Source organism: Apis florea, unplaced genomic scaffold (assembly GCF_048593485.1).
Source record: "Apis florea isolate Af1SG1 unplaced genomic scaffold, ASM4859348v1 contig_3326_pilon, whole genome shotgun sequence".
Lineage (NCBI taxonomy): Eukaryota > Metazoa > Arthropoda > Insecta > Hymenoptera > Apidae > Apis > Apis florea.
In genome coordinates, this window is record NW_028256739.1 from 383,427 (window position 1) to 411,348 (window position 27,922).

The 27,922-nt window shown below is 37.9% G+C and overlaps 1 protein-coding gene across 1 annotated transcript in view; it reads right to left on the reverse strand.

The window, feature by feature from the left end:
* Window positions 1–27,922, reverse strand: part of RhoGEF3 (Rho guanine nucleotide exchange factor 3) — a 137,262-nt gene that overhangs the window by 69,413 nt on the left and 39,927 nt on the right. The window contains exons 4-8 of the mRNA XM_086911639.1: window positions 26,611–26,884; window positions 23,738–24,033; window positions 19,451–19,694; window positions 17,642–19,088; window positions 16,147–17,320 (exon numbers count right to left, since the gene is read on the reverse strand). Of these exons, the coding sequence (XP_086767765.1) occupies window positions 16,147–17,320; window positions 17,642–19,088; window positions 19,451–19,694; window positions 23,738–24,033; window positions 26,611–26,884 (3,435 nt within the window). The remainder of the gene's footprint in view (window positions 1–16,146; window positions 17,321–17,641; window positions 19,089–19,450; window positions 19,695–23,737; window positions 24,034–26,610; window positions 26,885–27,922) is intronic.

A 27,922-nucleotide genomic window follows, 5' to 3' on the forward strand; every position in this document is an offset into this window, starting at 1 on the left:
TCTTGAAACTACTTTTACTTTTTGTAAATAACAAAAGTAGTCGATAAAAGTATAATAATAGTTTACAGGATTTATAATGAAAAGAGGAAAACGAAGAAGGAAGGGAAGAAATAAAAGTTATTGACTTTTTAATCTTTTTATAATCTTATTACGTCCTCCCGACACATTTGCTATTTAATCTTGTTTTCCTACGATTAAAAAGTTTTCCAAGCTTGTGGAAAATATTAGAAGACTCCCTTTAATTAACTAAAGTTTTTATTGGAATATTAAAAGTGCTTCTTTTTAATGAAACGAGAATGAGATTGAGATATAAAAATTGAAGAACCATGGCTAAGTTAACCCTTAAAAGCTATTATTAAAAGAGAGGAACAACTTAAAAAAAATTTGCCCACGAAATCTTTATGAAATTTTATGATATCCTCATAAAAAACTTAAAGATAATTAAACTCCTTTTATATAATAATTGATCTTATAACTTCAATATATTTTCGAAGAGGAATGAAACGGTAAAGATGACAATATGATCTTGCAAGTGCTTTAATACACAAAAAAACGTTCGATATTTCTCGATTGTTTTTACCGTTTCCCATCTGTTTCAAACGAAGCTAATGGAATTGCTCGGACCAAAAAGATTTCTGATGTTCACGGTGTGATGGAACGGTCAATACGGAAAACCGAGGTCGACGTTGACCAAAAAGAGCCGAATGAACCGCAAATCGATCGTTAGACAATACCGGTCGAAAATTATTAAACTTTCAATTAATTCGATGGAATTTCTAAAGAGAACATTTTAAAATTTCTCGAGACAATCGTAGAATTTGGAATATTTTTGATTGATATTCTTGAATATTCAATTGAACGTATGAAACGAGTTCGTTTAATTAATTAAAAAGGAAAGCAATTTATATAAAAACGAAAAAATTTGAAATAATGATATGTAATTATTTGATTCGATATCAACCAAGAGAACTATCATTTCGTTTAAAAATGAAATGTTACGAGAATTAAATTATCTATAGTTACGTATGATTCACGTACTTGGAAGAATGTCGAAGAAGCAAGGAATAGAAGGTTATCTGTGAACGCATTGTTGATTTTTATTTCCGGTACGCAATATGAGTAACGTTCAAAGAATCGTTTAGTTAACAATAAGCGGAAGATACGAAAGACGAGCCACGAATATGCGTTTGATCCGAGAGCGAGGACACAAGGTGAACAGGTTTACGAATGCAGGTCCACGAGAATCAACCTATTCCGTTCTCTTGGACTTGCAAACATATTTTTGATTGTTCAAGAATAGTCGATCTTGGACATCATTCTACGTAACGCGAAATTGATTCTATTTCTTACGAAATCAAATCGAGTCGATTAGTAATCGTACTTATGTTTACTTCCTATTATTGAATTTCTTTCGTTAACTACGATTCTTCGAATTGACGAGGTAAATAAACGAACCAAACTAACGAAAGTGTTTCTATACTCTCGTATAGGAAAATTACAAATGACGAAATGAATCGATCGATATTGGCAATGGCAACGAATTTAAGGAATATATATTTGATATAATATATATCTACTGACGTTTACACAAACGACCTAGTAACTATCGATTGATTCATTAATTATGTAATATCAGAGTACGAAACGAAACGTCGGATGGCGTAATTTAACAACGAAAAAAGCAATACGTGAATTTACGTGAAAAAGAACAACACTTGAGAATAAATGTAAAAGGTTATTTCGAAACACACGCAACGAGGCGCGATGATAAATCGATACGCGACACGTAGCTGCGAAATATCGTCTCGAATCGCATGTATAAACATTTCAACGATATCTCTACTAACAATCAAACAAATCGAACAAAAAAAAGGGGAAAAAGAATTGGTTTTACGCTGAAAAAGGACACGTCGTTGTCAAGATTCGATCACCATTCGATTCGAGTTTAAAAAATAGGGGAAAAAATTTTTTAATCCTCGTTTACCGTGAGCCGGTACCGTTCGATTCGTGCGTCGGCGGACGTTTACGAAAAATAGTAAAAAATATTGGATAAAAAGTGACATACCACATCGAGGATTTTTAGGATGACTGGTAAACAAAATGCGCGTGGAGGGATGCGCAGAAAAGTGAAGAGGAACACGTTGATAACGAATGATAAGCGCACGTAACAAAACCAACATGTAAACGAGTCGACGGCGCGCGGTGTACTGGCGTCTCGATCGCAGCGCCGCGCCAATACACCGGCGCGGCAGGATGCGCCGTAGCAACCACTTGGTACCGAGCCGGTTTTCTAACCGGCAGCCACTTGTTTCGTGCATAGAAACACGATGCATATTTAAACCGATGCGCGCGACTCTGATTATTCTTAAAATATATTTATTCATTCAATATATACTTTGATATTCGATCCTTGAATGAAAATAATTCCTTTACAAATATAAATTTACATTATGCGAAAATTTAGTCATTTTTTTCGTTTATATTTAAATTATAACCAAGAAAATTTTGTTATTTTTGTAGCGAAAAAGGAAAAATATAGATTTTTATTCGTTAAACTAATTATTCTTATTTTGTTTAAATAAAATTTTCTCTACTTATTTAATTATATTGATTTAAAAGTTACAATTTTTCTTCTTTTTTTATAATAATGTGGAACAAAAACCAAATAGTATTCTATTTTATTATATTTTATTAATATTGTTGATTTTCTTTGTGTATAAGTAAAAAATCATAATTAAAATTAATGAATCGAATTGAATCAAAGAATACGAATATATAAAATACAATTGCAGTATTTCTGAAGTTCTGAATTAAATATCCAAGATGTTTGCGTCACGATTTTCGATACGTTTGCGAGACCCGATATAAACAATTCCAAATACGTAAAAGTTCGATATCAATAACTTTAGACAGAAGCAAATAAGAATAGCCTTCGGCTTGTAGGATTTGATACAGATATCTCATAGATTCGAGAAATCGGAGAAGATTGAAAGTCCTAAAGAAGTTTAAGAAACGATGCACTTGAATAATTCTATAAACTATTCGAATAATCTTTCTTAAAAAAAAAAAAACTCTTAATCGTTGAAAAGTTTATGTATCTTGAAATTCTTAAGAAATTTATAATTCTTTTAAATTTTATAACATTAGATTCGATACTCTATTCCAATTATTCACTTTACACAATGGATAGTCCTTTATTCACTGCCAACGCACACGTGATAAGAATTATATTAATAGACTCTGGTTCGAAAGGAAAGTGTATTAAATCTCGTGAGTTTCGAGAATCCTTTCTTTTCATGTACATTCATTCTCGATATTGACTTGTACGTGCTTGTACCTCAAATCTTTCGCATTCTACGTGATCAAAATCCTCTGTAGCAGAACTTACACTGATCACAACTGTTAATATATATAACACGAACTGTTATTTCCACTCGCAGACTTATAAGTTCAATATTTGATCAAATATCATTTCCTATATTTGAATTTTCCTGTACATTTCTCCATTTTATTTCTTCTTCTTTTTTTGATCTCCAAGAGTCGTGAAAAAATGCGAAATATAAGAATAAAAAGATCGAAAAAAATATCTTGTTGTTTTATCTTTCTTCTTTTTTTTCCTCTATCATTTTCCATTGGTAAAAAGGAGACCAGAAGCAGATGCCAGTTTTATCTGCTTTCCTGGCGACCTCATTTTATCTTCTCAATTTTTACGGGACCAACAGTTCGCGAGGATGATTCTTTTTTTCTTTTTTTTTTCATTTTCCTCCTGTTTTTTCCTTCTCTTTCACTATGTTGAGCTTTCTTTATCGTTCGTGAATCGAGCTAGTTTTCGAGGACTCGTTTCGTTACGTTCTTAATTCCACAGACCACAAAGAACTTTCAAACTTGTGGAGAAACTTGTAAGATTACTTTAATATCGATGATAACGATGATAAAGATGAGAGACAAGAAAGATACTTTTTTTAAATGAAAAATGCTGAATGTTTTGATATATATAATAAATCTAATTCTTTACTGAATTAGGAAATACTATTATATGTAAATAAATTTTAGAAAAAGTATATATAATATGATATAAGAAGAAACGAGATATCAATTTTTACATTTATAATTTAATAAAACTATAAATAATCCAATATCTCTTCAAAATTATATTTATTGTATTTTTTATTCGATCACGATTCTACGAATAAATCACAAGTGCCAATAACTATTGCTTGTTCAATTAGCAACGATTCGAAAAATTTTTTATCGAGACTATCGAGACCGATTAATCACGTCCATGTTCGATAGATTCTAACAAACTTATGAATCATGATTCGTTATGCCGTCTACTATTACACAGACGTTTCTTATCACTACTCCTACTATGTTCAAACTGTTCATTAGATTGTTCAAACGCGTTTCTATTCAACCTTCATTGGAATAAAATTGCCCAACAGAAACTATTCAAATTTGCAATTTTCCAAATTTTGCATGTATAACTGGTAAGCGTAAAGCGTCAAAATATTCGCAGAGAAAAAAATTTCGATGCAAGGAATTCAATACAACTCGAAGGCAATGATCATCCAGTTACCGATTTACGATTGATCATAGTGAAATTTCACTACGGAACAAGACTTGTCGAGATTAGATCAGCGCATACTTTCCGCGTATCGTAATACAACCAAGTCTTAACGTCCAACCTGGTGGAACAAAGGCGCGTAACGTTCATTACATTCGGTCGTTAATATCAGGCGTCTGCGCCAGGTATGCGTGTGTAGGCGCTATGCCACCAAATGCACTACGACTTGCAATTTGCATTCAAGACCGCTTCAAACTAATCCCTGCTTTCGACCTATATATATCATGTAAACGACATTTACGTCGCCTCGATATACGCGCTTTCGAGCCACTCGTTACTTACGCTATTTATGATCATTTAGTTCCACCATTTTTCCTTAGTTTTTTGATACTTTTAACTACACGTTCAAAGAAGAAAAGGTAGGATCGATAAATATTTAGATTTTATACGAAGACAGGAATAAATAGAAGCGAATTCTATTCCCATTTGACGTACAATATAATTTAAATTGTAGACAAATATTATTTATATTTTTCGATTCGAGATGTTATTTATATTTGTAAATTAGATTTTGTTGGCTATATATAGATTGAATTTTTTATCTGGCTATATTGCACGCAATATCGTGATTTCACTCGAAATTTTCATTTTCTTATATTCCAATAAGGTACTCAATTTTGTAATAAAACTATTTATTTTATCTAGTTTAAAGATCTATTTTTCCCAATCATCGAAGGATCCAAGTGATCTTCATATGTAACTTCATATGTAACTTCTAATAATCCTCGAAAATCTTTCCTTATATAGTTTTCGCCTTCGATCAAAGAAAATAATTCGAATACGTTTATTCGAGGAAATAGAAATTTCCCGATGATCCTCAAACTTTCCAAAATCTATCTTGAGCGACAAAGGCGTTCGAGCAAATTTCCTCGAAATTGTATTCACCAACTCCTTTTGGACTCGAATTAATCTGCCGCAAGAACGTTTGCGTATCTCGCCAGATTCATTGATTTACAGCAGCACGGATGGATTACAGGAGGAACAGGACACGTTTATTCGTAACTGAGATGCGCTTTTCTCTTTCTCTTTCTCTCTCTCTCTCTCTTTCGCGTTCGATGATCTGTCTCTGTCGTAATTTCTTATATAAGGAACGCGATTCGAATGGAACGCGAGTATTAAATAAATGTTAAATAAATCCACTCGTGCCTGTCGGTGAAGTTTAATTACTGGAGACCGTTCGAATCGTTCCATCCAATTCCATCTTCGTAGAATTCTAATTATCGAGCGTGTAATTTATTTTATGGGGCGCGGCGTATAAATTTTCACAAGATGGAGCGCATCTGTTCGAAACTTGTCAAACGTTACGCCGGTTGATATAAATTCCGAAACTTTTGTGAAATTTTCACGCGAGAGACGAGAAAGAAAAAGAGAGAGAAATGATTTAGAGAGAGGGAGGGAAGAGGGAGAGAAACTAAACCCTTTCTCGCGCCATGTTTCACACGACTGATCCGAATATCACAGTCGAGTGTGCCCTGTACACGTCTCGTAATTTATGTTCACAATCAGACCAGCATCCATCGAAGGATATATGGGTGCGTGCAAACAGGCAGCATATACAAAGTGACACCATCTCAGAAATCTGTGCAGAGATGATGCTACGGGGACAAATGTTGTACACAACAACGCTTTGACTTTGATATTGATCGAGACCGTCCACCGATCGGCATCGCCACGAGCAATTAATTTGCCACGAAAATGATGAATTTTCGATCGAAATTTAAAAGAAGCTCAGTTAGTTGCAAGCATAATTTACGTTTTAACGATATGATTACGTTTATCGATGATCTAATAATCGAATACGGCGACAAATTATAAAATTTGCAAACGGTGCGATTAAGGAAGGAGGAAAAATCGATATGGAAATTTTATACGTTTCTTAGCTCCAACGTCATTAATTCTGCTAGTATAAACAATTTTTTTAATATCTTTTACACGCTTACGATTTATGATACTTTGCAATTCTTGAATAATGTTTAAGCAGTTTCGAAATGATTTTGCATAAATTTCAAACTGTCTCGATCGTATTGTATTATATTTCTACAAGAAACCTTCGATTCTGCCAATATTGAGTTTTCTTTTCCACTTTCTTGCGATGATTCAGAAGAATCAGCTAACATATCTTCTTTCAATTTTCTTTTTACTTCCATTTTCTCGAACTTTAATTCAATTTAATCAAGAACAATCGTCAAATAAATCTTTTTCACGCTTGAAACCAAAAAGAAATTTCCAACATAAATATTATATTTCTCAATTCTTTCTTCTCGGCTGCGACAAATCGATAAAATGATATTAAAAGATTTATCGTTAAAACGATCATTGAACATTGAGCTTGAAAAGTGAATTACTGCAACGGGAACGATGCGTAATTGCAGCCGCGCATATTTTACGAATTTGTACCAACGTCTCCAGGAATTCTCGTTATTAATCCAGCTCATTATGTGACGCACTGACGTAGGAGTATTATATGACGTATTTATGGGATCCAAAGAGAAGACGTTGGGATTAAACGAAATTAATTGGCCTTTCTAAAGATTGAAACGTCTCGAGGAAAAAGGGATTGGGATTGAAATTTGAACAAAAGTGGAAGCAACGAATGCGTGGAGAACGAGAAAGAATAAAAAATGTAGATGAACTTTGAACGTTTAACGTTTTCGTGTCCTATTTTTACGAGCAATTATCGTTCAAATATATATATATATTATGCGATATATGTTGCGGCTTTGTGTCGTACCACGACGATGCATCGTCGATTCTTCAACACGAAACACAAAACCGCGAATGTGACATATGCTCCTGCCGACAACGTTTTATCCTCGGGATCTCGAAACTTTAAACCCCTATAATACCTTGAAAAATGGTATGGTCGACGTGAAATAAAAGGCGTAGCCAAGACAACGGCTTCAACATGGTCATGCAAATAACTTTATGCCTCCACTTTATTGCAATGTACTTGTAACGACGACACTTGGTGGCCGACCAAGATGCACATGTAAATTTCATTCCGTCAACTTTGATCGTGAATGAAAATTATCCCTGGTATACGATCCTCGAGCCAAATTTGAAGTTTTGATGAGAGTAGATCTGGCAATACCATGTTACTTTAAAATTTTATTTTTCCTTCTGCCTTTATTGGATTGGTGTTTTTTTAAAATTTGAGGACAGACTACGACTATTAGAAAATCTAAGATATGACTTTCTTATATTTTAAATTGAAACAATAATAAATGAAATAGTAATAAATAAGATTAATAGCAATAAGTAAATATTATTTGGCAAAATGATATACAAAGATATAAGTCTAATTTCTCGCAATTTTTTGATATTATCATGCGACTGTTTTGTCAATTAGAAATGAAAGTTTCTTGCAGTGGAACACATGAAATAGATAATTTACTCGAAGTTTTTGTTGGTTCTGTAAAGTTTCACGCGGACAACGCCCGCACAGAAATGAATAATTAACGTAACAAAACGGAGCAACGTACCAAGTTAGTCAGCCGTGGTCTGTCGTTCTTGAGGTAAAGATCTCCCGTGGGGAGCACTAATTACGTCCAATTGTAGGTCTATTTCGTTCGACTCTTTCTCCAGTTGCGGCGCGTAATTCAATAAGAAAGATTATCCATTCAAGAGAAAATCAATCCTTTATTTTGCAACGTATATATAATTTGCCATATAATCTGATATTTTCATCGAACGAATTTACTAATTTCATTCAATTGTCAATAGAATATTTGTAAAACAAATTCCAATTAAACTGCAATTTCTAATTCCTTAAAAATCGATGTTATTCCAATTAATCGATTATAACGAATACTCCATACATCCTTTAAAAACGTTCCAAAACGAAATATGCAAATAGAAATTCAGATTCAACGTAACGATACGTTTATCTTGTGATCTTTTTTTTTTTTTTTCTATTTCTTTTTCAAGCATAGCAACTTTCTCACAAAAACGTTGCAAACATCGCAATTTCGAATCCTCTCGAAACAGGATCGAAATGCGAATTCAGCCAACGATAGTCTCTCTCGCATCGTTAATCGGCCTTTTGCATTGTCGGCAACGAAAGCATGTAATTTCATCGCCTTCTTCGTATCATTCGAGCTGAACGGGTGTAAGTTGCAGGTGCAACGTTCCATGCAATGATAAAACTCTGTTACACGAGCAATTCTGTCCAGACGAACTTAACAACTTGCAAGCGGACTAATTTCATTATCCGTCTGACGATTCTTTTCATTTTTTTTTTTTTTTTTGGAATTCGAATATATTCTCTCACGACATGATTCTTTTCTATTATATTATAACTGTGCAATATGGAAGACGAATTCATCAGGTAAATTTTATTTTCCATGATTGATGAAACGCAATCGTCGATTCAATCTATTAATATATAATCAATGAATAATTATTCACACACAGAATAATTTTTCAGGAACTCTGGAAATTCTTCAAAATTTGCGATAATTAAGAAACCATTATCGTGTTATTACGCGATAAAAGCATTATCTTGAAAGAGTCGATAATATTATGATAATAATAAACAAAAAAATATTATTATTTTTCTAAAAAGGTAACCCGTAATTGTATATCAATATATCAAAACTTGAAAGAGATTAACAAGCTTGTGTATCATGCGATTCATGATTCAGGTAATAACGTTCCACAACATTTTATTAAATTATCGATAATTCCATGATAGGAACAGGGAAGCTTTTCAAGCTGTCAGAAGAATAACCGGTGAACTTAATCAAATTCTCAGCCAATGAAGGTTGAAGAGTAATTTCCAGTAGCCGGGCAGAAAGTCTGTGATATCGAGCGTGAACTATCTTTCTTGATTTATCATTTATCATTGGAACAGCAAAGAGGACAATAATCATCCCGTAGAATCGATGATGTTTTGGGATATTATCCGGTCTGTGAAAATTCACATGGATGGATTAGATTAGCATAAGCCATTACGCCGATTTAACCGTTTCAATTCGCCCATTGGAAATCTCTCTTTCTCTCTCTCTCTCTCTCTCTTTTCAAATCCAAGTAATTAAAGAGTTTGTAATTAATGCATATTATCACCGGCAAATCTCGAGGATTCGTTTTATCCAATTTGCCAGCAACGGCAAGTCGGTTAATTTCAATTGCTGGTCACGTTCTCACGACGCGTCGTTTTCACGGTTTTTACACGTATCACAGCTCTTCGTTACTTGATCCTGTTTTTTTTCTTTCTTTATCCGCAGATTCTTTATCTCTATTTTCAACGCCTACCCTACCTTCAGTCAAAGATTTGGATTTTATTATTTCAGTTGTAATGCATTTTCCGCCAAATGTTATTATTAATTACGATTCGGTGTACATATAAATATGATAATAATAATTTAGTTATTTTAATATATTTTTAAACAATGTTTGATGTTTGTGATAGAATTTCAATTTCTGCGTTACGTGGAAATAACGTTAAAAATCATCGTTAAAAATACAAATAAAATGGAATCGTAATGTTCTTACTAGTCGCGTGATTCGATGTAACGAGGCAAAAGATTAATCGATTTCTATTTGCTGGAGGAATATAAATATACGTATAATTATATGTCAAGTAACTAGATATCAATTTCGTACGTGTGTCAAATATAGAAAATTACAAATATTGTAATAATACAAAACGAAGATGCAACCAATTTATCCCGACGAGAATAAATCGTGCCGTCTAGCTTTTCAATTTATCGAAAATCATATGCCATTGGACGTTGTTCGAAGATTGGGCTGCGTGACAAGCATGGTAAAGAAATACACAAGGTGTCTGATAAAGAATAATACAACTAGGCAACTTTTACGTATAAAAATAATATCGAAGAGAAAGATAATATTTCTTGATTTGGAAAATTTGTCAAATACAGAAGAATATAACTAATTATGTACCAATCGATTATCGATAGAGTTCTATTATTCAAGAAAATTAAAATTAAACAGAAAATAATCAAATATATTCGACGAAATTTGATATTCCGAAAAATTTAATTTTAAAACACGACGAACCAATATTATTCTACATTTTTCATTTATTTTCACGCGTGAAACATCAAAATCCAATGCACAATTAACACATTTCCTTGCTCTCTTTTAATAACAATACTTTGACAAATTTTCGAATTCGATGTTCCCCGAAACGAAGCACCACCTAACGATAAAAATTTTGTTTTATTTTACTCCTGTCTGTCATTCATTTTTGTAGAACCATCTCTTGCTTTATCAGTCACTCTGTATATACCCGTGGCGATGAATTGGCAGGTAGCAGTAACGACAGGTGAGAAAGCGGAATGGGAGGCCATCTGTTAGTTTCAGAATAAAGTAGCCGGCGCAGGTCGATCGTAACAGAACCTCCAGGTAGCGCTTACGGCGAAGAAATCACCGTCGGGGAGAAAGTGCATTCGCAATCGATGCGCGTTCATTTAAACTTGACACTTGCAACCGAGCCCCTCATTCGTGGGGGGAAACCGGTTCGTTGTAGCTCGATGCAGCCACGTAACCGATTACGCGAGAATTTGATCGGTCTCGAGGAAAATCGTTGTCGCGAAAGAATGTCTTCTCCTTGGTGATAAATAAACATGATCGAATCGGAAGAAAATTGAGCTCGTTACGTAATAATCGTTAATAATCATCGCTTTGCAACATCGAAATGAAACTTTCTCCCAAAGTTTATGATATTTTCACGTGCTTGAGATTATTGTATTCTTGTTTAGGGAGAGTTGCAACGGCTAAATACATCGAGAAAGTTTCGATTTAACGTCTATGCTTGCTGTTAACTCTAATTTTGCGTATTTCGAGTATTGCGAGTACACCTCTTTTCGTGGTATTTGTAAATAAAAGCATACGATTAAAAGAGATTAAAAATATTACCATCTTTTTTTTTTGAAGCGAGAGAATTATGTTAATATTTTTTGTGGAAATTACGTTATGACAATTACATCGAAACAAATAAACGTTGAACCTCGTTAATTAAAAATAACAGCAGCAATCCTTTAAAAAAAATATTTCGCAAAATTTATTTTAGAATCTGAATTGAATTGGAGATAAATAATTGCGTCTTGATTGGAAATTTTAAAAAGGATGATGAAAATTGAAAAGCAGAAACGATTGATCGGTGAATCGGTGATCGAAACGACTAATTACTTTGTCGATTCAATCAAGCATTTGCCAAATAAATAGCAATCGTAATTCATAGATTTCGAAGGTTTCTATGAATTGCCGATAAATTTGAAGACCAAATAGTCATTTGTCGTGTAAATTCCGATCCTTTGAATATTAATATCATTTGCATAGATGTATATATATATACATATCTGGCATAATGTCACGTACCAAATCTAAAGTCAAACTCTCCGATATCTAATGTTTAATGTCGTACTTGTAAAGCGATGATTGAACGAAATGAGGTATATTTGCACACGTGAAAATATATTTACATAGGTGCATTGTGCAAGAGAAAAATTCAGATTTCATCCGCTCGTGAATTATCAACAGCAGAAATTTATACCTGCGACGAGAATTTTTATGAAAGTGAAGAACCCCGATACACAGATAAAAGGTTAAGATAAAACGAGAGAAAGTTTAATGAGAAATAATTAAGCCATCTTTGATATAATACGGAATCGAGTAATTTATTCGTTAAAATGTTTCTTGAAATTACTGCCAACGAGCATTTTTTCTTTTTTTTTTTGTAATTCCATAAGTTGAAAAAATTACCAATGACTTCAAAAGAATATTTCCTCCCACTGAAAAGAACGGATTACTTTTTATACTGCGGAGAAAAACTAATATCCGTGAACTGGTTGAAAACCAACGATAGCGTCCAAGAGAGAGAACCGCTCTTGATATTTAGAAAATGACATTTCCAAAGATTAATAACCCAAACCTTCGTTGTTGTCGATATGTACATGAAATGTATGTACGCGAAATATGAAATTAAACCACATGAAATCAATCGATACACAATCCTTCGACACTACATAGTTGTTGCCTATTTTTCTTTTTCTTTTTTTTTTATCGCGAATGAATCGTTGTCTTTCGAAAACGAATTTGAAAAAAAAAAAAAAGAAAAAAGGGTACACGAACGAGATCGTAGTTGTATTTCGGAAACACGCGAGAAGTTCGATGAAAAAGGAAGAGAACAATCTATTCACCCATTCGTGAAAAAGAAGATAAAAGAGAAAAATGGCAAACGTATAAAACGAACCCGACAAAGTATTGTTATGTAAAATCACGATGATATAAAAATAAAAAAAGATATCTGCATATACATACACGTAGAAGAAAATGTCAAATCTTCATCGAAATGGATCCCTAACATCGATCAATATATCAAGATTTATACGTTACTTTAAATAGGATTGATCTCTTCGCATCCATAACTCGAGAGGAATTATACTTCCCCTTATTCCCCATATTTTCTCCATTCCTTTTTTCAGAATATAATGCTTCAACAAATTCACCGAAGCATATCCTCGTGACTTCCATCCATGTGAGATAGGCGAATACACAAGAGAGAGAGAGAGAGAGAGAGGATTGTTCTCCGGAAAGTTGTACGATTTAAAAAAAAAAAAAAAAGCAGAGAATGCAAGGAAGATACAAAGAACAAAACTTTGCGGAAGCTTCCTCTTGTCTTGGATTAACTGTTTCGCCATAGCCTGCGAGAAGAGAGAAACTTGCCTCGTAATGTGCGATTTAAAATTCAGAAAACACGCGATCCACACTCGAGAGCATGACTGTTCTCCTGCAACCGAAATACGCTTTTCTTCGAATTGCGAAATAAATTTTTCTTTATACCAAATCGAACGAAAAATTGGATTTTCCTTCCTTACGCGATTATTCATTTCACATTCCCTTTTTCGCCTGTGATCTCGTTTCACGTATAAGGGAGAGCATTGATTTTTCGCTCTTTCTCTTAATCAATTTTGATACGCACTGTCCGTGTCCGACCAATCGTTACTAATACGCTTTGAGAGGCCAAGCATAACCACGATTTTATAATATTTGATTAAATATCGGTTTTTCGCAACCAGAGTCGAGTTTCATTTATATATATAATAGAGAGAATACGGTCCTTGCTGAGTCGAGCCAAGGATTTATATGATTATTTATACGATATATGATTATTCAGATCATATTTGTAACAAGGATATCTAGCAGTAAAAAAAATTGAAACATATTCGGAAACCATATCGTTAAAATCCTTTTTTTTGTTTCGTCGACGTCTCAATCCATTTTCGAGATATAAAGATTCAAAGTTTCCGTAGCATTTAAGACAGTGCGAAAATTATGAATGGACTCACGATCCAGTGACCTATATCTTTTCTTGGAAATAGTTACTACGCTCTTCTAGGAATCGCGTCTCTTGTCTGGAGTATCTTGGAATAGATCAACAGAAAGATTAAAATACGAGAGTGGAATAACGAGAATAAAGATGCTAAACGATTAAAAAATTATGTTTGCACAATGATAAGTTGTATTGGGATAAATCAAGAAGCATTTTTAGGGAGAAGGTTCTAACGATCGTTGACCGAAAGACATTATCCTCGAGATTATAGCTATTCAAAGTTTTCCTAATTTTAATCCGCTTTCTCTATCGAGTTTTAATTACGTGATAATTGCTGTTTTCCTGTTTTCGAATATCGAATTGTTCAAACTTTCAGACATTGTGGCTGAATGCGTCTTCCTCCCCTCTTCGAGAAACCGAGCATAGCCGCGATTCTATCTAAAATTTGATTAAACATTACTTTTTTACAATCAGTCCTCTTCGAATTTCATCCACATTAACGATCGTATCATATCATCGTTAATGTTCCGTCTCCGCTATTCTTGTCTATACCTTTCGATATAAACTTGAACTACGCACAAGCATCGTCGTAAATGGCTCTTTGCGCATCGGTTCGGATGTATTCTCGAATTCCGCGTGGGCCACGCGTAGGCGACTTTACGCGCGTATCACAACCGGTTCGGCGAACGTGCGATTACATCGCATTACACTTGGCGCGTTTGTACGGTTGTCGCTCGAGGGCGTCTTTTGAGTTTCCGCACATTCTGCCAGCTATAAAATGACGGCGGCATTTAGGTGAAAGCACGCGACAAATGTCACGCTTTTGTTGATCTATAAATCGTGTCAAAGATCGGTATTACGACCGTTTCGAGGATAGTCATCGGTTTTTCAACGATGCAGCACTAAGGTATTTTTTTATCGATCAATGGACGAGCCATAAACTCGCCGACCAATTTTTAACGTTGCCTAAAAGAACGATGCTTGTCGGGAGAACGGAGAAATTACGAATTAAGTTTATTGCGGTCGTAAATTACGAATGTAATTACGATGCATGAATGTGACCTCGATAAGTTATGCGATCTCGATAAGTTATAGCGTTGATATTATTATATCGTTAATAATGGTGGATTGCATGCATGGGACGTAATATCCCCGTGTTAAAAATCGCTTGAAAAATCATTTTAAAATCAGTAAAGTTTCATAAAATCCGAGTAGATAGATATTTAAGAAATACTACATCTTTTTTCGAAAATTAATCGAATTAAACGAAATTGAATATTTGATGCGATTAAACATTATTTGATCCTCGTTCCCGTTTTTAATTCTGTTTCACCAGGAATACGTTGTAAGTACGTAAAAATGCGTAAAAATTTCATGGATGAATTTCATCGCGAAATACGCTTTTTTTTTTATCCGTTTTGTAACATATATTTCCAAACAATCGAGAATCCCATTTATTTATCACTCTTATGTATAATTTATATCCGATAGGTTGATTAAAATATCAATAACTGAAACAAATACACGTGGATTCACCTGGAGAATGGAATATCTATCGAAACGTGTACTGCGAGTGACGTCTACCGAGATTGCACCATTAGTAATACGATCTACGGGCTATCGCTCACGATAAGGTAAATGGTATAATGGGGGATGAAGTAATTGAACTTGTAGAAAATTGGATTCTATTAACTATCAGATTGTACTAACTGACGCTGAATAAGTTACGACAGGTTTTACGTAAATCCAGTCGTAATGTCGTGGAAGCTGCGCACCATTGTACAATTTTCGATAGAAGAAGTCAAGTGGAATACTTTTTGCCAAGTGTTGTTTTCTACAACAGGAGCGCGCGGTAAATATCGATCGACCCGTTGTACGTTGGAAACGAGATTACAAGTGAAACGGAATAATTCCTCGTGCGTGATGCAATACGGGAAAGAATTTGAACCAGCGAGCCAATTAAAAGACCAATCGACTTCTGAAAAATTCGGCTTTCGTTTCCTGCATTTCAACGAAGATAATTCTCGTCGTTAATTACGTTAAGAAGTTACAAGCACAGGGTGTTGATACATTCGTGAAACGCGTTCGAAGAATTTTTCATAAATTAAATTCTCAAATCCGTAGACTCGACCAAAGATATTCCACGAATGTATCGACACTCAACACGTATATAAAATTTTAAAAATTTCAATCGTACTTAAAGAATTGCCAATCAATAACTTACCCATTGTGCGTCAAGAAGGACTTAGGCAACGATAGCGACCGCTGATGAGGATCCAAGGATCCGTCCGCCGACATCGTGTCCTCACCCCTCGTTGGAGCGCTTCCAGGCCTGGACAGCATTCCATCTTTCGGCGGCTCCATCAACGTCTTCAGAGAACCGATCACCGCATCCTCCATGGGAGTCGATGCTCCCGAGCTCTTCGCATTCCTCGGGCTCTTGGTCACGGTCCGATCGGACGTGGTCACCCAAATGTCGCTACTGGACGATGACGAAGTAGCCGAGGAGGATGCAGCGTGGCCGCTCGGCGATCTGTTCGCGATACTCTTCCCTTGAACCGGCGACACCTTTCTATCCTTATTCTCGCAACCCTCGAAACTCCCCGTACCGAAATCCGCTTTCTGATAATACCTATGATATTCCCTCTTGTCCACGCTCCCACCGTTCCCACCGTTAGATCCTTCCAGAGACGACCACCGACTCGACTGTTTCAACACGCTCTTCGGCTGCCTCTCCTGATATTTGGCCGCGCTGCTGTTACTCCGATCACGAGTCGCCCGATTCTTTCGGGACGCGTCACGATCGCGAAATTCTCGATCGTCCATCCGCTCCAACGATGCTGGAGACGAGCTGGCGCTACCTCTGCTCGCGTGGCTCCCAGCGTCCGTGGGGAGCCTCTGATGAGCCGGGTAGCTCTGAGATAATTTCATAAATACTGGGGCTTGATTGGGAGAGTAAAGAGTGTCTCTCTGCGAGCAGTGCGGCCAGAAATCGCACGTGCTGCTGTTGCAGCGCAACTTCGTGTCGGGACTGATGCAGAAGTCATGGTTCGCGGACGTGGGATTCGCATTCGGGGTCGTTGCTCCCCTTTGAAGCGTTTTAGGTCGCCTCGATTGTTGCTGTTGCGTTTGCTGCTGTTGCTGTTGCGACTGTTGTTGCATGGATGATCCCGTGGATTTGGAAGATTGCTGCTGTTTAGAGGAGATAAAGTAAACATCGTAAGTGTTGGGATTACTCCTTTGCCTTTGCTCCTGGCCATCCTCGCGACGCTCGAAACGACACGACAACAGACTTCTGGCTACCGCGCGGCTCCTCGTACCGTAAAGGAACTCGGTTACAGCCTCGGTCTCACGGAGCAACTCCTCGTTTAACGCGTTCTCGGTTGACTGCGCTTTTCCTAGAAAACAGGCACAAATGATACAGCGGTGAAGAAACGAAGCGCAGAGAGAGGAAAGAAATTCGAATGCTCGAAGGTATTCTTACGGTAAGAATTCATCTATTCCAAGTCTCTTCGAGCGAGCTTCTTGAGTGTATAACGATACACTCGATTATACGTGATGAATCAACGCACCGTGTAATTCGAAAAAAAGAAACGAGTTCTATCGAGCACCTATTCGAGTAAAGAAATTGTGCGAAATAGATCTTTGAATAAAAAAAAAAAAAAAAGAAAGAAAGAAAAAAGAATTTAACGTTAAACAACGTAAAGAGTATTGCTTACTATTCTGAAGAGCATGACGTTTCCTCTCGTTGCCTCGATCGCTGGAAATTTTCACGACCAATCTGTGGGGCTCGTTAGATTCCCTCGAATGTTCCCTATTCAGTGGCGCAGCGGCGCTCGGAGACCTTTTCTCCGGTAATTGAAGACTTCTGGACCTTCTCACCCGCGACTGATGAGAGTCCGGAGACGCTTGCGCCGTCCTCGCGCTCTGATGTTGCCTAGAAGCGTTGCTACGTCTGAAAGGATTCGGTGTCGGCGATCTGCCCTGCCTGTCCGTGCTGCTCGACGACGAGGAGGAGGAAGATGGCGAGTTGAACGACAACTTGCCCGATTCCGACGATCCCGGCGATCGTCTCAATCCCTGCTGACTCCTGTGATGTCTGCTCTGCCTGTTCGGCGAGATCCTCTCGCCGTTGGCGCGGATAGATTCCGTGGATGAGTTCAACGCTATTATCGAGGAGGAAACGAGGCTCAGATTCAACGAGGAGCTCGGATTGTCGTCCTCGTCGTCGCCGTCGTCGTACCCTTCCACCGAGGAATCGGTGTTCTCCGCCAATCTGGGCATGGTAGTTCTCGTCACGCAACTATCCAGACTTCTGAAACCGACCGACGACGAGGACGAGCTCGACGATTCCAGATAACGTTGGACGAATTGCGACCTCCTCGAGGAAGACTGATCTTCCAACGACTTGGCTTGCGCCATTCTGTACTGTTGCTGTTGTTGTTGCTGCTGCTGCTGCTGTTGACCGCCGCTGTTCTGCCTCCGAGCTCTGGACGGCGTATTCGAAGATTTTCGGGAGGCGGCAGGCGGCAAGGAACTCCAATTGACTTGATGCGGGGGCGAAGGCGGAGGGCTGATGATATCGCTGTCCACTATAGCGTTGGATCGAGGGAGGAAAGGCGGCTTCCCGTAATTGTTGCGCCCCGGACAATGTTTGGAGGAGGAGGTTTTCTTCCCGACCGCATCCTGGAACGCCGGTGGCGGGGAAATTATCGGGGTGATCGAGGGCGGCGAATACGATTCCGGGATGCTGTGGGGCGAGGTGCAAGCGCTGCTCCCCACGGATTCGAAATCTTGGCCGTGCAGGGCCAGATAGTCCGGTCTCTGGCTGTCCAATCGCAGGAACTCCTCCGGGCATTTACCCGGCTCGCTGTTGCAATGATAATCGGCCAATTTTACCGTGGCTCGTCGCGGTAACGGGAGAGTGCCCGTGGCCGCCGTCACCAGGCTGCTCTCGTAGCTTGTCCGCCGATTCTCGTCCAGGGATCGTTGCTGCACCTGAACCCAACCGGATCGACCCAGATAGACGCCGTCCACTTCTCGATCGCACCATCGGACCGGCGACAATTCCCTGCTGCAATCGCCGCTGATGAAAAGTTCGCCGGATGTGCCGCTGTTACCCGACAGGAACGAATTCGAGGATTCTCGACGACGAGAACTCGTCACCTGTTCGTAAATTCATCGATAGAAACAAGGAAGGGGAAGGGAAGTCTTCCAGACACTCGAAGAAGGTCGAAACTTTTTTTAACGAGCTCTATTCCGAATTTCGAAACTTTGTTTCTCTTTCCTTGTTTAAGAGAAGTATGCCTGTTCAAAGGGTAGAACGAAATTTATGCCGTTCACGATTATTCGAATAAACGTACGAGTGAGAGTATTTTTAAAATTTCGATGAAAATTTGGTAAGTTTCGAGCGCGAAATTTTCATTCTTCGAAGCGAGAGCTCGCTAGAGATACCGTGTTGCACGAGATTTCAAAGGAGCACGATACAATAATAGAAGGAATATCTTCTTTTTCGACTCTTTACTTGCCTGACTATGACTGTCCTGCCGATGTTGCTTTAGGCTGGAAGTCGATGCCGATGCCGTTGTATCGTGCCGTTTCAAGGATGGTATTGAAGTGCCCCGTGTATACGACCCTCGGGCGTTTCCACTTGATTTTCCTTTGCCCCCGCTTTGACTTTTATTGCTACCGACGCTGTACGAGGAGCCCTGAGAACCAACTTCCCAAGGATCCGAGGTGCTGCGCAGATGCAGGATCGACACGTTTTGACCTCTGCAAACGAGTCGACGGGCAAATAAATCACTAGATGAAACTTTTCCCCAATCATCAAAATTATTATCCACGAGTGAAGTATTCTACAGACAACGAGTGAAGTATTCTACGAACTTAATCAGAAGAAGAAGAAGAAAAAACATTTACGTTTCGAATTGATTCTCGAAAGAAGAATTGTTGCTTTTCCTCGAGTACGATCTTCTCGTATAAATATTCATCGAGATCGCGATATGCGGAGGAGGAAATAAAGAGGTGAGGGAAACGAAGAATGTTGTATCCTCGTCTTTCTTCGAAATGTCTACGGAGACGAGATTCTTTCCTGGCTACTCTCGATACGAGAGCATACCACGGAATGCGCTATATGTGCTGTGGCAAAAGCTAGCAACGTACGAGCCGTAAAACGGATTCGTTTCCGACGAAAATAAACATTCGCCGAGTTTCGCGAGACACCGAAACGCTTCCAGTTTGACCGTGATTGAACGTGTGTTCCGTGAGAGTTCCTCTCTGTTTTCTTCGCACGCGTTCCAATGTGTACAGTAGCGAGGACGTGACGATAGAAACGACGTGATCAAAGAAACGAAAGATATGTACGATACCGAGCGATTATTTTAATTTCGAGATCGTAATGGCTATAAAAAATATTTGCGTGATTGTGTTAATGATTTTTTAACGAATCATTGTTTTTATCATTTGGGTTCCATATTTCGTTTTTTAATATTAAATTTTAATAGACGTGGATGAAAAAGCGATATTAAATGATGTAAAATATAACGTAGTTGGATCCAATTTATTATATATTGTTAAATGCGATATTAACACAACGGCAAATATGCAAATATCTTTTGTATCCATTATTCTCTCCGATTAATACGTATATATAATGGAATATTGCTATACCATAAAATTAATTCGAAAAGTGTGACGCGTAATAACGAAGAGAATCCTTTTGTTCTTTGAGAAATTCTTTTCAGATCGTTCAATTTATTAACCGATAATAAAAAGAACTCTCTTACAAAATCTTGATCGTCACTTTAATTTTCAAAACTTTTGATAAAATTCAAACTTCATCGCAACGAGTCAGTCAAAATGATTGAACGCTTACAAACGCTTACGTCGATATCCCATTCCGCTGGAAAATAAAATAATGTAAAAAAAAAAAAAAAAAAAAGAAAAGCAAACGATCGAGAAACTTATGTCAATATCATTAATCGTATTTACAATTGGCACAGTTGATAATGAAAATTCGCATTCGAATTAGATTAACAAGGATACTTTCTCGCGTGTGTCGATTCTACACGATGGAACAATGGTGACTCGCGGCGCTTAACCAGCGCATTTTAAACGTTTGATGGAAACGAGTGGGCAGAATTTAAATTCTGCGAACGGGTTTCGTGCGTCGGGCTACGTATGTAGGTCGTGGAGGAAAATTTTCGAAATGAAATCCGTTATCTCTGGCAAATGAATTTCAGGAAATTTCAGGCGGCGTGACGGGCCCCACCCCCACCACTTCGGTAATTCAGAAATGAATTCCTACCGTTTATCATTAATGAGCGGCGGTAAATGCCACAAGGGGAGGGGAGAAGAAGGGGAAGCGCGAGAAAGGACGACAACGAGCGCAAGAATAATCTTCCGGCAGAATAATGATTCATGAAAGAAGAAGGAGCGAGGAGGAAAAATGGGAAAAATCTTCGTTGGCAAGCTTCGAATCGTGGATCTCGAGTGGTCGAAATAAATGACGTTCTAATCTTCCAACTCGATTGACTCGATTCATTTTCAAATTGGAATTGAATCAGGCGTGCGCGTGAATTTATCGGCGACTTTGTAAAATGTGTATCGTGTGTAAACGTGAAACGAGCTTTTGTAATCCTTAATAATTCATCGATTTCTTCGCGTAAAATCGTACGTTTTTCGTAACGAATTATTATCTCTTATACATACACGGATCAATTGTTCGTCTATTTAAACAGGCATATGTTAGAGTTATAAAACGTTATTTTTGAAACATCTAATAATATACAGATATAGATATTCCTCAATGAATTATATTTACCTTTTAACCGACATCGTCCGCAGAATCTTTCCTCGGCTTTCACACTTGATTTAGAATCACTCTATCGTGTCTATTATCACGATCTTCGTGATAAGGATCGATGCACCATCGTTTTGCCATTACGTTTACATCATCACGAAGCCAACGAAACTTGGTTCACGATTGAAATTTCCACCAATAATCAATCACAGGCTCGATATTTCGAAAAAATAACAATGTCCCTTTGAAAAACGTAATAAAATCTCAGGAAAAAAAAGGAAAGCGATTTCTCGCGCAAGAAAATTTAATACCACGAATGCACTTAATTCGACGATAATAAAACGATCGAGTTACTATTAAAATTCATCCGTCAGTATTTCAACTCCTTGGGGCTGAAATAATGGACCAAAAACTTACCTTTGAAAAATTGAACGAATTATGTATAAATACGCAACATGCGTAATAATAATATCTACTTCTTTACGTTTACGTGTATCGAAATAAAATTTTTACTCAATTAGAGATCCGCTCTAAAAATTTGTACCTCGAAGAGTTGAAATGACAATTTTCCCTTCAAAAACTGTAACAAAATTTCTACGGAAAGGAAATAACGTCTTACGCAAGAAGATCGAAACGAAATGGTGCTATTCTACGAAACGAGCAACCAACTATTCCACGATCTCATTAAACCTCGTAAAAATGATCCGAGGCGACTAATTAACCGTATAGGGCTTCGGAAGGAGGTCTAGGAACGATCCAGGTCCCTTCGTCGTTCACCCGTTGAATTTTGCATTCCGGTGTGTAAACAAGTCGAACTCCACGGGGAAGCTTCGTGGACAGAGAGAACGATGTAGGAAGCTCGTCGCTTTATCGAGCTTCATGAAACTTACATCACGCGTACCTAACCACCGACTGTAGTCGAAGACTGCAAAAAGTAAACAAGAGTAGGAGAGAGAGAAAGAGAGAGAGAGAGAGAAAGAGGAAGGGGAGGGGAGAGCAAATATAAACTGCGATCGAATCGATTTCCTTTCTTTTTTTTCTTTTCTTTTCTTTTTTACCAGATATCAGAGATATCGACCATACTTGCCGCCTAAGTGCTAATCTATATCGTCCATCGTGAAATGAATATCGCGGGTTCTAATTATATCGTACTCTTGGACCTTGTCACTATTCGCCTAGTCCAACAACGTGTATCCTTTTTTGGCCCGGTCGTGACACACCGACGAATAAAACGCTCGAGGAAAGGGACAATGAACTGCTGTAGCCCACGTAAAAAATTAACACGCTCTTTGTCCCCGGTGCTCATCCGTTGATCCACTGCGATTAAGCAAGGTAAGAATATTTTTTTCCTCGCCACTTTGATATCCGCGAAATTACGAAGAAGGCCGTATTAGAAATTAAAGAAAAGAATAGTTTAAAAAGAAAAGAACAAAATGAATCTAATTTCGAGATTGATTAGTTCACTAAAATATGTATCTGTATGGAGAAAAGCAGTGTGTAATCGCGAGAAAAATGTGAAACGAAACGTTTAAATATCTTTTTCTAAAGGAAATCACGAATCGATCGTTTTATAGATACTTTTGTATTCACCCGACGATAAAACCTATCACTCTGTAACAAGCACTGTACGAAAACGAAGCTATCGACACACTTACGGATCGCACAAACACCCGTCTATATATATATATATATATATATCTACATCTGTGCAACACAGCGATACGGTCAGAGATACGAAACGTTAAAAATCCTTACGAGCGGATGTAAATCGTGGCGAACACCGTTCTCGTTAAAATCGAGTTACACCCTTTCTTCGCTCGTCCATCCAGTTGAGATAATGGAAAAAACAGAGATATCCTTTTTTTCTCTTCTTTTTTGCGTGAAAGAAACACGAGGTACGGAGGAACAGAGGTAACGAGAAATAGGACGGAGAAGAAACGAAATCGAAGGAGAGAGGGAGAAGGAAGGAAAGAGAAGAAAAGAGAAAATAGCACAGAGAGAACACACGCGTTACCTGTCGCCGCGGGAGCCAGTGGCCGTATTCGAGATGTCGGCAGAATTCGCGGCTGGACTGACTCTACGAGGTGGCAGGGCGGGAGCAGGGGCCTGACTCGAGGACGAGGTCGAAACGGGCCCTATGACGCCCACGTTGCCCCCACATACCCCGTCCTCGGCCGAATGTTGCCTCGAGGATTGCGAGCTCTGCGACAACCAACGACGACCGCCGCCTCTCGTCACCACCGTGGATACGCTCGACCCTGTTGCCTGATGGGACACCACCACCGTCCCTCCGCTGTCCAGTGACGTGCTCTGCGATCAGAAATTCAAATCAGCCGAGTTTGCTCGATCGAGATGGAAGGGATGGGGGATTGACTTTAACTTTTAGGAAAGGTTAGCTGGATACGAAAACGGGGGAGAGGGGAGACGTAACGAATTTACTTTTATCGATTTTTTTATCTTGATCGATGGTTGCAGCTGAGAGAATATTTTCATCATTGTGATTTTTATGACAATTTTAAAATATTTTGGAACATAACGTAAAGTGAATTTCAATACGTTCTTTTGATGTATCTTTCATACAAAGATCACATAAAATTAGTCGTCTCGAAATTCTCTCTGCCATTCAATTTACGTAAGTCGTGTGAAATTACCATAATTCGAGAGAAATTAAATTTGAAACAAAAATGGGGGAGATCTAAAGGTGCGAACTTAATTTACGTAGCTAATAATTTTTTAATTATTAACGGGAGGAAAGTTAATAGAGTATAGCGAGAGAAATGTTTCAAGGTGCGTACTGTAAGAAATTGCGTTCAACTTCTGTTGGGATTTGAAGTATCCAGGTGAAGGTCGTGACAAATTTTTTAACATTTCGTTAAATAGCCAAACCTCGCTAAATAGAACAGGATTTATTTATGAAAGATCGTTGAGTTTGCCGTTCAAAAGTTGCATAACTTATATTTCGACGAATCTTAGGATGCATTAACGAAATAAATAATAATTAATAGACTCGGGCAACGTTTTCTCCTTGAATTCTCGGACTTGGCACGTTCAGAACGATACCGTAAATGACGTTCCCTAATGTGGTAACTTGGATGCGGTTAGAATAAATAGAAACGTATTTGAGTTCTTTTCTTTGACGTTTTCAATTATTCCTTCGAGAGGGGAAGCTAATCGATTCAGCATAGGCTGTCGAAGTTGGTCTCGTCTTTTCATCGTCTTCTCTTTATTTTTTTCACTCCTTTTATCCGCATCCTTCGATGAACGACAAGCTAGTATTCCCGCTCGATGGAGAATTCGCATTCTTCGAGCAGGGAATTCGAGATTCGATGATCGCTTCGAGGAAATCGCCATAGAATTTCTTAAGATTCGCGGAATATCGAGAGGAGAGGGTTTATTGCCCATTTTTGCCTTTGTTAATCGCATCCGTGCCCTCCCCCTTCGCATTCTTCCAATTCTGTCCACCGTACATTGGTTTATTTTGCGACCCTCGTCAAAACGATATTAACTGTAATTGTTCTCTTTTTACGAATCATTAATTGTTCTACCCTTTTTCTTATCTACTTAGAAAAAAATGATACAATTGTCGACCTACGATATATTTCTTATTCTAATAAAAATTAATGTTCCTTAAAATCTCTTTATTTATTTTTTAAAAATAACAAAAACGAAAAATCTGCCAACTTTCTAACATCCAAATTATTAAATTCCATTTTTCATCATTTATTATTATCTCATTTGCGAAAGATCGAAAATATCTTTCATTTCTGATGGATTTGGAAATGGAAACTATCAAATATCATCGATCGACACGAAAATCAAACCTCTTCGAGATTACATAAAAGTATTCTGGAAGTAATCGTGACGAGGTAATGTCGGCGCGTCGCAACACCAGACGAACTAAACTCACAACACAGGTTGCCGGCTGTTTCTACTTCCAAATACGGACGAGGTGCGAGAGACTGGCTACGCAACTCCTTCGATGAAAGTATTTTTATTTTTGTCGTGAGCTACGCCGAAGAAACCCGTCTCACCATGCCGATCCATCGTGGATCGAGAGGAGTCGTAACAAACCGGAGAGAATCCTATCGCTTAAAGATATCGGCCATCAGATTTCTCGTCGATTAATTGTGGCCCGTGTTCCACCGCGTTTTTCTTTTTTTCCTTTCTTTCTCTCTCTCTCTCTCTCTCTCTCTCTCTCTCTCTTTCTCTTCCAGCCACCGAATTGGCGCCGTTGATAAGAAATATGAAGAAATCGAGGTCGTTGCAGTGTTTTATTACGCGTGCACGTCCGATTTCTTTCGGCAACTTGGTTGTTTACCTAACGTGGAAAAATTGAAACGACCTCGAGCCTCGAAACAGGATAGAAATCGAGTGGAATATCTAGGTCGGGTCGATAATTCAACCGCCGTTAAACTGGATTTATCGCGTTTCTACGACGAAACTTTGTTTTGTATCGTTTCCTTTATTTTTGAAAATCATCGATTAATATTGTTACGGGTATATCGATAGTCCAATGTAATGTCGAAACTATTCGGAATTCCGAGGCCTGCTTGTTGTGCGACGGAAAGAAGATCGCATATCCGGGGATATCGATAAACAGGAAGAGCTGCCAATTGTGCTTGATAAGCACAATTAGAGACATGATCGATCGCTAAACATTGTTGAATACTATTTTTATTATCGCAGGATATTCGGACGAAATTGTGTTTTATATTCGTTTAATTGTTAAAATTTGTAAACGAATGATATCAGGATCGATAAAAATTATTAGCTATTAAAAATATCTAAAGAATGTTAATATTTTAGATTATATTACAGAAAAAAAAGATGGAAGAATAGATTTATAGAAATCTTAAAGAAATATTAAACATTTTATTAAGCACTTACGTTTAAGTGATTCTTTCTGGACGTAACGGAAGAGTCTTGGGACGAGCCTCTCGAATAATGCCTGGAGAACACTTCAGCGAGCCTAGATCTGCCCGAGGTGGTTGCATTGACTTTGGATTTGTTTGGCGGCGATTCCTCGGCTGTTTTGGCCAGATTCGGATTACTGCTTTTGCGCTCCGGAAAAACTAAATGCTCGATGTTTGGCGTGTATCCAGGATCGCTTCTCACGATATCCTGAAGGGTGATGCGGCTACCGGTACTCGAACCGCCATTGCTGGAATAGTACGAAAGATCGATTTCTTTTTATTAAATTAAAAGTCACCGGCATATTCCTATTAATTACGTATATTTCAATCAGAAATGTGTTTATTCAACAATAATACCTCAATCTCGATTTTCTCAAAAAAAAAAAAAAAAAAAAAAAAGATTACATTTTTTGCTTATATTTTCACGTATAAGATGACCGATACTTCATAGTATTCATTTAATCGAGAATTAGATTCAATTTCATTTGAATTTTTTTCACGTGAATGTAAATTGTATATAATGTCTAATTCATGAATAGACGATCGAAAGTTCGGTGTCGATTGCTAATATGCCGATCAACTGTCGATCGGATAATATGCTGTCGATAACGATTTCAGGTCGATAACGATTTCTCTGAGCTCGATACCGTCGTATTTGACGGTGTTCTCGATTGTTTGCAAGTCAAAATCCTCGACTCGACTCCGCGACAAGAATCAACAATCGTGGAATACGATTAATATTTATAGAGGATACGCGAGCTTCGTCGTTCTTCATGAGGATGTCTCCAGGGGTGTCGAGATTCTTCTCGCGTGAAAGGAATTTCGTCAAGGGACATTGGGGAAAAGGGTGAGCGTGGAACAGTGAAAGAGCAGAAGCATGGTGGTGGGAACAAAAGGGAGGGAGAGACAAAGAATGGGCCAGAAGGCGGATCAGTGAAATGCACGGTGAATGCAATGTCGCGCACGTCGACACGCGTAATGCCGGCTTAAAAGGGTTAATTATGCAAGCCCGCTGAAAGCCACGGATAGTTTACTGTCCCCTGATATTTTTGTCCGAGATTTCCTCTTCTTCTCCTCATAATAAAACGTTAAAAACGATTTAAAAAAGGGAAAAGGAGAGAGGAAAAGTAAGAAAGAAACGGACGGATCGTGATAAAAATGTGGACGGCTTGGGGATCTATTGTAGTCGAGGCTGTAATGAAGACGAATATATAAACGAGGGAAAAAATTCGAAACTGTTTCTAAGATCGTTACTCTATTATTACACGTTTCCTTTCTCGTGCTTC